This window comes from Atractosteus spatula, chromosome 17 (assembly GCF_055471065.1).
Source record: "Atractosteus spatula isolate fAtrSpa1 chromosome 17, fAtrSpa1.hap1, whole genome shotgun sequence".
NCBI lineage: Eukaryota > Metazoa > Chordata > Actinopteri > Semionotiformes > Lepisosteidae > Atractosteus > Atractosteus spatula.
Window position 1 is genome coordinate 10,133,511 of NC_142722.1, and position 12,557 is coordinate 10,146,067.

The following is a 12,557-nucleotide window of genomic DNA, read 5'->3' on the forward strand; positions in this document are numbered from 1 at the left end:
TTCCCTTAAATCGTGAAAGATGCATGGCCTCTTTTTGATCCATTCCGCTGGTTTATTATTATTATTATTATTATTATTATTATTATTATTATTATTATTATTATTATTATGGTGGTGGTGGTTCTGATTGTGTTCTCCGATCTGTCACAAGAAAGGATCACAAGAGCACTCTCTTGTGGTCATTTCTAAATATTTAGTGAAAAGTTGTGCCATAACAACAAATTAAATTCTTTTTTTTGTTGTTGTTGTTGTTGTTATTTTTGGAGAAAATATGAATATTTGGAATTTTTTTTAAATTTTAAATGAAAAATTAACTCCATAAGAAAAGTTCTGGGACGATTAAAAAAAAAATAAAGGTTCTACCAGTACATCATAAACTTTCATCCATGCGTTGACACATTAACCAAGCTGTTAAAAATGAAAAATAACGAAAATTAACATTACAAAATGTAATGCATCAATTTTTTACGGGTTTAAGTCATTCCTGTGTTACGTTGTAATGTCTCTTATTCTTTACCAGACAAACAGCTGTCCTGCAAAATGTAAATCGATTAATTAACATCAGTGAATGTAACGCATTGCGCGATTAATCGCAAATGTACATGAAAAGACATGACAGATAGATACATATAGTCCTGTTTAGATACAGAGAACGTCAGTGTCAGGATGGCCGAGTGGTCTAAGGCGCCAGACTCAAGGAGCGACTCCTTCCCTGGGCGGGTATTCTGGTCTCCGAATGGAGGCGTGGGTTCGAATCCCACTTCTGACATGACCTTTTTGGCACTTGTTTTCTCCGACCGTATAAAAACGGACGCGTCACATTCCCTGTTATAAAAGTTATGTATTTTAAATTGAGAATATTCCGCGTCCGTGAGGTCGATCTAAAACGGGGGTTTTCGCTTTTGCTCCTTCTTGTTAGCACGACGTGACTGCGTCTCCCAGCTTTACCTGGCATCGGCTTCGCCAGTAAAACCGCCGAGACACCGCCAGGGGCCACTGCTCTCGCCTTTTTCAGATAAAACCCTAACCAACACGGGTCTTCGCCTCTCGTTAAAACATCAGACCCACAATACGTGGTGTACCTGTACTTGCTTGGTAAAGACAGGGGTCTTACAAGCGTGATATATGATGACGGACGGTTTGGGCAATAATGGGCTAAAAAAAAAAAAAACAGGCTTGCCCAAGATGCGAAATGAATGCTGAGTGGAAACAGAAATGCGGCGCCTGATAGTTCGGCTACACCTCAGATGTGTTTCGTTTAAATCTGTCGGTTTTCTCTACGGCGGCCCTCCTTGCCAGCGACGCGATAAATAGATCAAGACCGTGCCGGCGCGGCTCGCGGCTCTCGCTCGGGTCACGCTGTCGCGTTCCTGCGCGTGTGCTTCCGGGTGCTGTCGGAATCGGGGCAGCAGCGGATCCAGCCAGACGGACAGACCCAGCAGCAGCAGCAGCAGCAGCAGCAGCGAGAGGAAAACTCGAGAAACCGAGGAGATTCACGGACGACGACGACGACGCTGACGCTGAGGGGGCCGCCTGATGAGAGGGGGAAAGGTAAGGCGGTGTGCCGTGACGGTTTTGTTGTTTTCGGGGCGATCGGCGCGGAGGCCGAGCGGATCTGAGCCACGACAAGTAGTGAAAACACGGGGCGGGGGGGTGTCTTCCAAGACATTCCTCGAGTACCTCTAGCGCTAGTCATTGACACATACAAGAATCAAATGGCCCTGACCCGTGTCCTAGTACGAGCCCACGACGGGGAGTTGGCTTTTACACCGGTTTCGTGTAAGAGTGCACTATTGTGTCGCCAGTCGTGCGTATTTGCGTGAGTCAGTTTTGCGCCGGGGTTGCGTGAGGCCCGCCGGGACTCGTCTCCCTGCGCTGGCCCGGCTGCGCCTGTCGCCGTCTGTCGCTTCGGCTGGGGTCGCAGCCGGGACCAGCGAGCTCTCGGGTTGTCGACAAGGGCTTACACCATGCTTTTGAGCGCTGTGGGATACGATTTGCTGAGCTGTTCACCTGAAACACGGATCTAACTGTTGCATTGAGGCGGCGGGGGGGTATTGCGGGTCTGTTGCAGCACCTGGGTCAGTGATAACCTGTCTCCTTCCCAGTGGTCCTGGTGCGGGGTCAGAGTTTTCCTTCAGACACAGTCGGTGCGATCCTGTTCGTGACGGTGTTACCAGGTTGTTACTAAATCTGGACGGGTGGCTCTAGTCTGGATAATCGTCCAGTAAGTACTCGGGATTTGCGGACTTGGTATGCTTTGTTACGTTGAGAGACTTTTATTCTTGGTGTACACGGTCACCTAACTCGCCTTTTCACGAAGAGACATCCGATTCTGAAAGGACAGCATTTTTGCACGGTTTCCACGAGAAATAACTACATCCTGCAGTCGTTGTCTGGAGTGTACTTGCTGAACTACATTGTGGATTTGATCGATATAATAAACATAATTCGGATATAAGAATACTCAGAATTCAATAGCTAAAATCTCTACAATTACGGTATGTTTTTTTTTTTAAAAAATACAATGTATGCAAACATGGCCGGAATTCAAAGATGAAGCATTAATATTTGACTAACTTTTCTTCCAGTTAAGGTTTCAGTGAAATCACAACTCTCTCTTGGTTTTCCTCGCTGCTGTTAATTAATAGTATGATCTTTTTTTATAGATTTTTTATGTCTTGGATTTTGTTTTGCACTTGTGACGGTGTCAGTACTCGGACGCGAACATGGTGTTTTGAGATAACCTGCCTGTCTCTCTCCTGAGTGTAGAAGCCCTTCCTTGTAAAATGATTTGACGTAGCTAGGATTCGTCCTGGTATTGTAGTCATTTTCTTGTCCACTGTTAAGTTGTTCAGCTACTGTATTAACCAGTTTTCTGACACTGCATTTTATATTTGTGCAGTTTTTTGCAGTTCATTGTTCTGAATATTAGCCATCTTCCTCTATGTTAATAAGTGCTTTGATGTACTTTATAATGAAAATTGCTATATAGATACAAGGAATTCTTATTAACCTGTGTGTGTGTGTAAATAAACTGAAAGGCAAAAAAGTGCAACAAATGAGTGTTGGAAGAAGCAGCATTTGTTGTGTTTTCACTGCCTCCCAGTATACTTGTAACAGATCTCAAACGCTGTCCTGTGCTTGTTTGCTTTCTCTAGGAGCCAGCAACAGAGGGCTAGCTTTTCCTGTCCGCCGTTCCCTTGACTACAGCCGGAGATGGCCAGCGCAGGCCCTACGGCGTCGGGCTCCACGGACAGTGCCAGCACCGGCTGCACCACCGGAGAGGGCAGTAACCAGGACAGCACGTTTGAGTGCAACATCTGCCTGGACACAGCCAAGGACGCGGTCATCAGTCTCTGTGGACACCTGTTCTGGTGCGTGTGCGTGCATCTGTGCACCTGTTTCCCAGAATTCCATGTGCTAAGCGGGGGGGAGAGCCGCAGACAAGGGGGTCAATGCGATGTGGGGTGGGACAGGTGTGGTCCTGTGTCAATTTGTGAATGCACATTTAGAATTATTGGCATGGGCTATTCTGTTGTGCACAGGGTGAGCTGTACGTTAGAAATTGTCATGACAGCAGATTAGTTAGTTGTGGGCTTTCTTTGCTGATAATGTCTAGAAGACAGCTTTCAAGGCATGATGGTCAGAAAGACCACCTCCAGAAATTCCCATCAACCATCTGGCTGTTGTGTTTTAAGCATGTTTATTTTGCTACTAATGGGTATCAGCAGGGAAACAGTGACACTTGTATATAGCTTCCATGTAATTTATTGTTTTGGTTGGAAATTGGTAGGAAATTAACTCGCTGTTTTTTTTTCCTCTTTACTGTTACTCTGTGCTCCCATGGGAATGCTCTCAGCTGGCCCTGCTTGCATCAGGTGAGAAATGCCTGTAGTTTTCATTCAGTTTCATCAGCTTTTGTTACATAAAGCCCCAGTGAGGTTTGGTTTTCAGCAAAGTGTTTGGAGTGTCAGACTTTTGCTTTAGGATTATCAATCGACATTTGCAAAAATGCAACATTTACAATGAACTGTATCTTAGTAACTGCATGTCTGTTACTCATCTCATCTCATCTGCATGCTCATCTGAAGGAAGTATGTGCTTCATGTTCTTCCTGTTGCTTGCTCTAATAGTTTACATGTTTTCTGGGTGTTAGTGATACTCAGTTATATGCATTAATTTAAAGTTGCAAAAATCAGTGTGACTATATCTCTGTAAGTGAGAATTTATAGATCTGCTACCCTTAGCTTAAAGACTTGAATGTCTTCGGCTCAGATGAATTTTGAAGGCTAATTTTTGTACATATTATTAGCCCTCGCAAGTCAGCATCTGTGTTTTTTTAATCAAGTATTTAAAAAGATTACAGTTTTAAGCAAATAAGTTTCTTCTAAAAGATTAAATAATTCTGCTTGGCTTTTTTAAATGAATTTTGACATTCAAATGAAGGAACTGTGTGATCAGGTAGTGCTACTATTAAAACAGAAACAAAAGTGGTACTTCAGTGAGTTTTTGTTAGCAATGTAATTGCTTTTTATTTCTCTCCTGCAGTGGTTAGAGACCAGGCCAAACAGGCAGGTGTGCCCAGTGTGCAAAGCAGGAATTAGCCGTGATAAAGTGATCCCACTGTATGGCAGAGGAAGCACAGGACAGCAGGACCCAAGGTATGCAAAATGGCGAGATGCAAAAACCCAAGGTTTATTTACGCTAGTCTCCATCCTTTCAGAGTGTTTTCTTGTTCTAATGAGAAAAAAGGCCATATTGTTGTGATGTTTTACTTCTCACTTGCTTATTTGGGTTTCTGCTTTTGCCACATAGAGAGAGGACCCCTCCAAGACCCCAAGGACAGAGACCTGAACCAGAAAATCGAGGAGTAAGTGGGGTACCACCCTTGTCTCCCCTTCAGGAGCTCAATCTGGTTGTGTGGAGGTGTCCTCTCTAAAAGCATCTTCCACCAAGCGTCTCGCTGATTATAATGCACTTTTTATCTCATCTTGAAAAGCAACAATCTCGAAGCACTTCCCAATTCATAAAAAGCACATTTCACAGTGGATCCAATTAAAATTACAAAGACGATAGACAAAGCCTGTACAAAAGAGATCCTAAAAAGATTAGTCTTGATATCCGGCTCCAGTTGTCTATTAGTATGTGTGTAAATCAGCAAAGTATAAAGTAATTTCCGTTTTTTTTAGCTTGGTAATAGTGTGCTTATTTGTAATCAAGTCCTCTTTATTGCACATGCTTCATCTGATGAAACAATTGCATGGATCAGAGTGCCTGCAAGAAAGTCACGCCACACATTATTCATTAAGAAAAGAGCTATCCAAGAGGGACTTATGAAACATATCTTATGGCCCCAGTGGAAAGGCCTTGTTTAGTGTCGCAGGAGAGAGCTTCCAACATTCTTTCTCGTGTTGCATCATACGTATATTCTTTCCCTGTGGGCCATCAGTCTTCTTCATCCCATAATAAAAGATTTTGCTTTCTTCTGTATCTGGATTTGAAATTTCCCGTTATGACCATAAAAACGAAAGGAGGGTTAGGAGAGGAGGACTAGCTTTTCACTTGTTTGGTTGGTAGTAGCGACTGTGGATCTCATGTGGATCCAGTCATTTCTTCAAAGAACCCAGGATGTTGGCTTTAACAGTGTGGCTGGGGAGCTTGTTTCAATCTCTCAGTAACCCTTTGTGTAAAAAAAAAAACTACATCTGCCCATGCTGGATTGTTGTGATTCTAAGAAGTCCAGTGATGTGCCTTTGAGGATTTTGAATTGGGTCCTCATGTAGTTTTCTGTGTTAAAGAGGAGAGTCATGCAGAACTTTATTCTGTCAGTGTAGGACATTCTGCTAAGCCCAGGAACACATACAGTTACTTCTCCCTATACTGAGCAATATCTGTTTCTGTAGTTTGACATCCCAAATGGTGCACAGCGTTCTAAGTGAGCTCTTACTAGTACATTGTAGAATTCTAACATGATTTACCTTGAATTAACATGAATTATTTTAATTCTACCCCTTTAACTTTATATCCTAACAATCTTTTTGTCTTGAATATTTTATATTTCTTTCAATACAGGGAGAAAAAAATTGCTCTTTATCTATGTAACAGTTGAAGAGCAAAAAGAGTTTAACCTCAGGTATTAATGTGCATTGTTTGCTTTACTGGTCTTATTGAGGAAAAATGAGAAAATGAGTTGCTTAATTTAAGCCTGGGGGAATATCTTAAGAAATCATATCTTAGACAGTTTCTGTTCTTTATTTTAAAATGGTTAAAAGGTGCCAACCCTGATCAGGAACATGTGGTTCGTCAGAAATCCCCTTTTCTGTAATGGTTAGAAGACCTAATTCAAAGATTTTCATTGTGCTGTGAATCATGTTTTACTCTTAAACCATGAGAGCCCTCATTTCTAATGAATAGAAGGCGTATTGTGTATTAGTCTTCACTGGGGTTTAGATTACAGCTTCAATTTATATTCATCTGTGCCATCTCTGTAATTTAATAGTGAGTCTGTTTGTCTTGGAGACATGGAAATTATTTTACAATATTCTTTTTTCTGAATGTTACTCCTGGTCGTTTCCTAGGGTTTCCAGGGTTTTGGGTTCGGAGATGGAGGATTTCAAATGTCTTTTGGGATCGGAGCCTTTCCGTTCGGTATTTTCGCAACAGCTTTTAACATCAACGACGGGAGACCACCACCAGGTAATCAATTAACTCTGTACCCGTTCACTGTTGCCACATGCTGAGCTCTTGAGAGTAGTGAATAATTTTAATAAGTGCTAAAGATACATATGGGACAAGAAAACGATAATGCCTCTGAAATTTAATCCTTTTGCTGATTAATACTGTAGTAAACATTAAATGGAATAGAGCATATAAGCAGAGCAGTGTTTCCATTTGACTAATATATGAATATACCAGCAACAGAGTGCTTTGTTGTTTCTTTAAGATGTTTTTGTTTTTCAGTAAACCAGACAGCAGAACAACAGTTGCTTTTTGCATGTTTTTGTATTGTCCTGTTTATCTTTGTATAACTGATTCTATATGGAATCGGTACCTCGCTACTCTGCCTTGTAGCCTTATTTCTGTTTCTCCGTGTCAAGCTGTCCCTGGGACGCCACAGTATATGGACGAGCAGTTCCTGTCCCGCCTCTTCCTGTTCGTGGCCCTGGTGATCATGTTCTGGCTGCTCATTGCGTAGGAGGGCCTGGAGATCTACGGACAAGGACTTTGCACGTAATGTGGACGTCTTTTCACTTTCCGGAAGCAAAACAAGGAAAAACTGTGAAGGAAAAAAAAAATTCTGTGATCCTTTAAAAAAAAATGGGGAGGGCGTTTTAAATGAGATCCTGCACTACAAAAGGTAAATGTTGTACATTTAATGCAGTTATAGCATTTGTAAAGGTTTATCTGTCCCTTTGTAATCTTTGAACCTTAGGCTAACATAAGTAATAAAGCAGTAATGGCACAAGACGTACAAGAATGAAATACAGTATATAAACGTGGTTCTCAATTACAGCGTCTTCAATTTTGAGCCAGTCATTTTTTTTAATTTCCATTTCCAATAATTGTTCCCATATGGAATTTGGAAATATGGTTCTAGAGCACTTCTGAGGTTATGAACACACTTTGAAGTGATTTATGCACTTAGGTTTATGTTGTCTGTGTCCTTTGTGCTGACAGCTCTTTCAGCAGGAGACAGGATCTGAATGTAATATTGGTAATACTTGCTTCCAGCACTAATGATCTTGCTTTGCTTGTGGTGTGAAGCTACTCGCAGGTGGAATAATCTCATTGTTTTAAGATGCTTGATGTTAAAAAAATGATTAAATGAAACAGGTGACGTATTTGAGTTTGGTAGAGTATGCTACCAGGTATCTCAAGTAGAGATCAGAATATGTGAGTTGAATCCAAAATAATGAAATTCCAGTGCATTTTAATCTTTAATCTCTAATATTAACAAATTATAAGCACACCCACCGGGGTGTTGAACATCCCAGTTTTATATTTTATAGAATTGTTAGGCAACCTGTTCCATGCTATTGTGTACATATGACACTCTCCACTAACTTCAACAGTGATTTGGATGCATTACTGCAGATAGAGGTCAGTGTTGTCCTGCTTTTCACAGTTGTAGAGTCTGTGTGAAATGGCCTTTGGGATGAATCCAAGATTTCAAGAATCTGTCTTAATGACAGATTAAGCTCAGAATGCATTTAGTTACATTTGAGCAACTCTAAGGCTTTTGCTTCAAAGAGGAGTTTATTCTGTCCATCACTGTGTATTTTGGCATTAACTGCAGGGTTTCCAAATTCCAATTAGCATTAGGTGCCGACCTGTTCTCCAAATGCAAAATGGTTTCATGAATGACTTCCATCAATGGAAGATGGGGGGGAAAAAATGAAAATAAGTTATAGCTATGATACAGATTTGTTCTTGACGAATAAAGTGAGTTACGCCTCATGGCTAACGGGTGAAATACAAAAAATGGAGGATCGCTGATGCAAACCCACCTCTAGTGCTTTTGTGTACTTTAAGATCAGTCACAGCATACCTGGTTATACACCAAGCACATTGTAATGCCTCCCCTCTTTTGTTTTCTTATATACAAGTTTGAATTTCTAAGTCTTGTTTGTAAAACGGTTTTAATTTTCATCCGTTTATACCAAATACTCGCGTCGGCAATGGCACTCTCTGTGCTAATGTAACAAGTGGGGCTCTTCCCAGCATGCACACTCTCTGCCAATCTGCTGTGGCAGAGTTATCCACTGTCTAGATTTCAGAAGGGGAGGCAATATCACTTTTGTAACACGCTCAGTGCACTGAGCCTTGTTGCTCTGACACCTAGAACTTGTATGATTAACAGATTCATACCACCTAGATACAGAGCAGCTAACCACTGGGAAAGAATAACAGTATTTTCTTCATTTTAGTATCCATGCAATAATAGCACCTTTGTTTCTCCATTGTACAGAAGTGCATGTATTGTAAAATGTTTCAGTTTAGCGGTCTTCACCAATAGTGCAACCTTGCTGTCAGCCAAGGGTTTGTTTCTGTAGAATGGATTAAAGAAAACAACTGGTTGGGTTTGACAACTTCAGAAAGGTTAGAAATTTGGTCTGGTATGTTAGGAAACAAGCTTAAGCAATATAATGGAAAGATCTGTCCGTCTTGCAACACACCAGAATTATTCCACATTTAACAGAAAATTAATGAGTAAGGAGGTGTAAGCAGCTGTTCAGTGTCTGCCTTCTTGAAGCCTACTTCTTAATTTCTCTTGCTGACACTCATTCTGACTCTGTCAAGGTGGGTGTGAGAGAATGATTTCAAAACTTTAGCCCTGCAACTTTTTATAAAACCAGTTTCAGAAGTTGTAAAGCATAAATTAACCATTCGTTTTAAATGAAGCATTAATGCAGATGTGGAAATGAGAGAGCTGTGTGGAATTGTAGCTCCGTTCTGTTTGGAAATTAATGTTGAGGGAAAGGTTTGAAGGTTGTCTCTCAAAAGTCTATATTACGGTTCACAAACGTTGTAGCTAATTGTTGCAACTCTTTGAAATATGAGCACAGTTCACCTGATTTAGATGAAGAAGTGCAATGTCTTCAGTTCTGTTACACTGTATGGTTATTGGTATGTTTTTTTAAATGGATCTGGTAAATTTTATTAACGAATGATGATTAATGCATAACATTGTGTAGTGTTACATTTGTTGCCAGCCACATAAATAGACTTGATTTGAGAAGAAATCAGATGCATTCAGTTCAGTTTAATTATTCCATTTAGACTGTCTTAATTTTTACATCTCTTCTGTATGCCATATCTGAGATTCTAAATAAAGGTATTTTTGAAAATGTTCTTTCAATGTCTTTGTTTAAAATATGTAAAGCAAAAGGGTAGAAATTGCAGTGTTGCCTGTAATTAAAATTGAAGAGGGGAAGTAGAAAAATAACTTTAGATTTAAAGTTTGCTTAAGTACCCTTTTGGGTTATTTGATTAAATAAACCCTCAAGAATCAATTCACAAGACTTAATCTATTAACAGTTTCTGTTATTACTACAAATTATAAACTGTCAAAGTAAAGATTAACACTGAAACATTTTGTCAATGAATTGACATTGACAAATGTACCAGATATTTTTAGTACTTTTGTTTGTTTTCCTATTTCAGTGTTGAAAATCCTATGTGAAAACCTTACTTCTGTTGTGGAAAAACAAAACATTCATCCAAAACACCTTGTCTCAACAGTACCAAACGGTACCACGCTGTTTTTAAAAACAAAATAGCTTTGTAAGTAGTGCTTGTGGGCAGCACATATTTTAGTTGTGCTCAACGTGTACATATTACAGTGTCTGTACCATAATTTTTGAAACTGCTGTTTACGAATTATAGAATTATCTCTGGCTTACTTCAGCATCATTGAATTTACCTGCATAGATGTTCTGAAAACAGTTCATAGTGTTTAGTCAGTACAGAGGTAAGAAGAGATAGCACTGACAAAAACCTATTCTACTCATATCTATAATGCAATTTTTTTGTTGAAACTTAAAAGCACTGTATTATCAGAGCTCACTAAATACCCTTACCAGCAGGAAACTGAGAAAATCAGAGCAAACTGAATCGACTAAAACCAAGAGTGAAACTAAATTGCACATTGTCTACAGTGAAAAGAGAGGTTTTAAAGCACATTTTAAATATGCAGAGCTGCAAATTCTCTAATGGGTTTGAGTAGGCAGGGCACTGCACACGGGAAGACCCTGTTGACCCTTGAGCAAGAAGAACTGAATCAGCAGACCACAGATTAAGAGTTTATCTGCTCTCGTGCAACAAGTTCTTAAGATAACCTAGATCCAGAACATTCAGTGTCTTATACATATGTATACAAAAGACATTCAGCTTGAGATCGATATTTTTTGTTTTGTGCTAGCAATGAATAACTCATCTGCCCCTTTCTTAAATGAAGAAGAAGCTGTAGTAAACAGTTCAATAATGAAATTTGCCCTTTCAATTTATTGAACTTAATACTTTTACCAAATCCACAGAAATCACACATAAATGAATTTACTGATGAAAGGGTTTACCTGCAAAATGTTGGCATAACCATCTTAAATATGATGGGGAATCTGAAGGTTTTTACTGAGCATCAAAGAAACTTCTCCAAAAAATTGTGCAATGATAGTATGTTATTAGAAAAATAAAATATATGGATTTTGGATACTAAATGTCTTTGTTTTGATTTTTTTAATTGATCATTCGTGACTGACCACTCAATTTTCTTTGGTGCATCAACACTAAATCACCCCATTAGTGCAAGCGATGAGGTGATTTAACCTGGTGAATGTCAGATCTAGCTAAAATGAAGAAATGAAGAAATTATCAAGAGAACAATGCCTTTATGGCTTGTGAATACCAAAGGCCAAACAAAGTCTGAGGTGTTCACAGGAACACTGGACTGCAGTCTCTAACCTAGTTAGACTTTATAGCCAAACTCGTTAAAGATGGACCATGATCTTGGAGACCATGAGTCATAACACCTCACCATAATCAATGGGGTCCCAGTGTGATGGTCTGGGCAGGAGTGTCCAGTCGCTACACAACTGCAGTTTTAGTGAATGCCAGTAACCAGAGTGCACAGTGCTGCACGGATCTCGTCTTGGGACATCCCATTCTGTGAGCTCTTCCAGAACATGACAACCGTCCGGCGCAACAACACCTAACTCTCATGCTGCTCTGGTAACAGCAGCTTTTTCTACGAGGTAAGAATGGGGCAGTTATGTGGCAGTGGATGCCCTACTCCCCGGTCTCGAGCTCCACTGCCAAGAGCTGGGATGATGTGTGGCATTTAGGGTAGACTGGCCCGTGAACAGGCACTTGTTTGTCCACGCTGTAGGAGAGGAATGCCACAGAATCCCACAAGACAGCATCTGCCGCCGATACAAAGCGTGAACCAGGACTGAGCATTGCGTCCAGCAGACGCCACACGTGCCACTAGCCTAAACTTTCACAGGAAAGCCCTGTTCGTACACGGGAGTTTCATGAACTAATGTCTTGTAATAAAATGTTGAGTGCACCTGTTGCTGCTGCTGCAAAAAAAAAAAGATTTCCATTTTTGTGATAACTTTGTGAGGTTTTTTTGCAGGTACACAAGACAGGTTTCTTTTCATGCTCAGCATAATTAAATTATGAAATCAACTAGATGTCAGTGTTGCTCTAAGAAAGCAAAAGTGTGCCTCATTAGTATCAGTTAAGGCATCCAAATAATTTCCAAACGACGTTAAAATTAAAAATGTATTATTTGACACTTCTACTCTGTTAAGATTGATCTAATTGCAGATATGGGTATAAGTCTGACTTTTCTTTTCAGCTTTTTAGTTTTCCAATCAAGAGGACAACAAAACAAACTAAAAAGGCTTAAGAGAGATTTGTGCGCCCAGAGCTATTCAACGCGCATTAAATGATATCAAAGGACAACAGCAACATCCTCGATGCACAGTTTTAACATTAAGTATTGTTTTTAACAGATGTCTCGGGTGGGTAGATGTGATAGCGAGACGCACATAAAT

General features: G+C 40.2%; 1 protein-coding gene and 1 non-coding gene across 2 annotated transcripts; both read left to right on the plus strand.

The window, feature by feature from the left end:
* Nucleotides 1–660: 660 nt before the first annotated feature.
* On the plus strand, nucleotides 661–769 carry trnal-caa (transfer RNA leucine (anticodon CAA)). The gene is made up of 2 exons: nucleotides 661–698; nucleotides 724–769. It is a non-coding gene; the product is annotated as a tRNA-Leu (tRNA).
* Nucleotides 770–1,376: 607 nt separating this feature from the next.
* Nucleotides 1,377–9,848, plus strand: rnf185 (ring finger protein 185). Its single transcript, XM_088935549.1, has 7 exons — nucleotides 1,377–1,551; nucleotides 3,159–3,374; nucleotides 3,860–3,878; nucleotides 4,549–4,661; nucleotides 4,816–4,870; nucleotides 6,579–6,696; nucleotides 7,098–9,848. The coding sequence occupies exons 2-7, from the start codon at nucleotides 3,217–3,219 to the stop codon at nucleotides 7,193–7,195; spliced, it is 561 nt and encodes a 186-aa protein (XP_088791675.1). The 5' UTR covers nucleotides 1,377–1,551; nucleotides 3,159–3,216; the 3' UTR covers nucleotides 7,196–9,848.
* The last annotated feature ends 2,709 nt before the right edge of the window (nucleotides 9,849–12,557 follow it).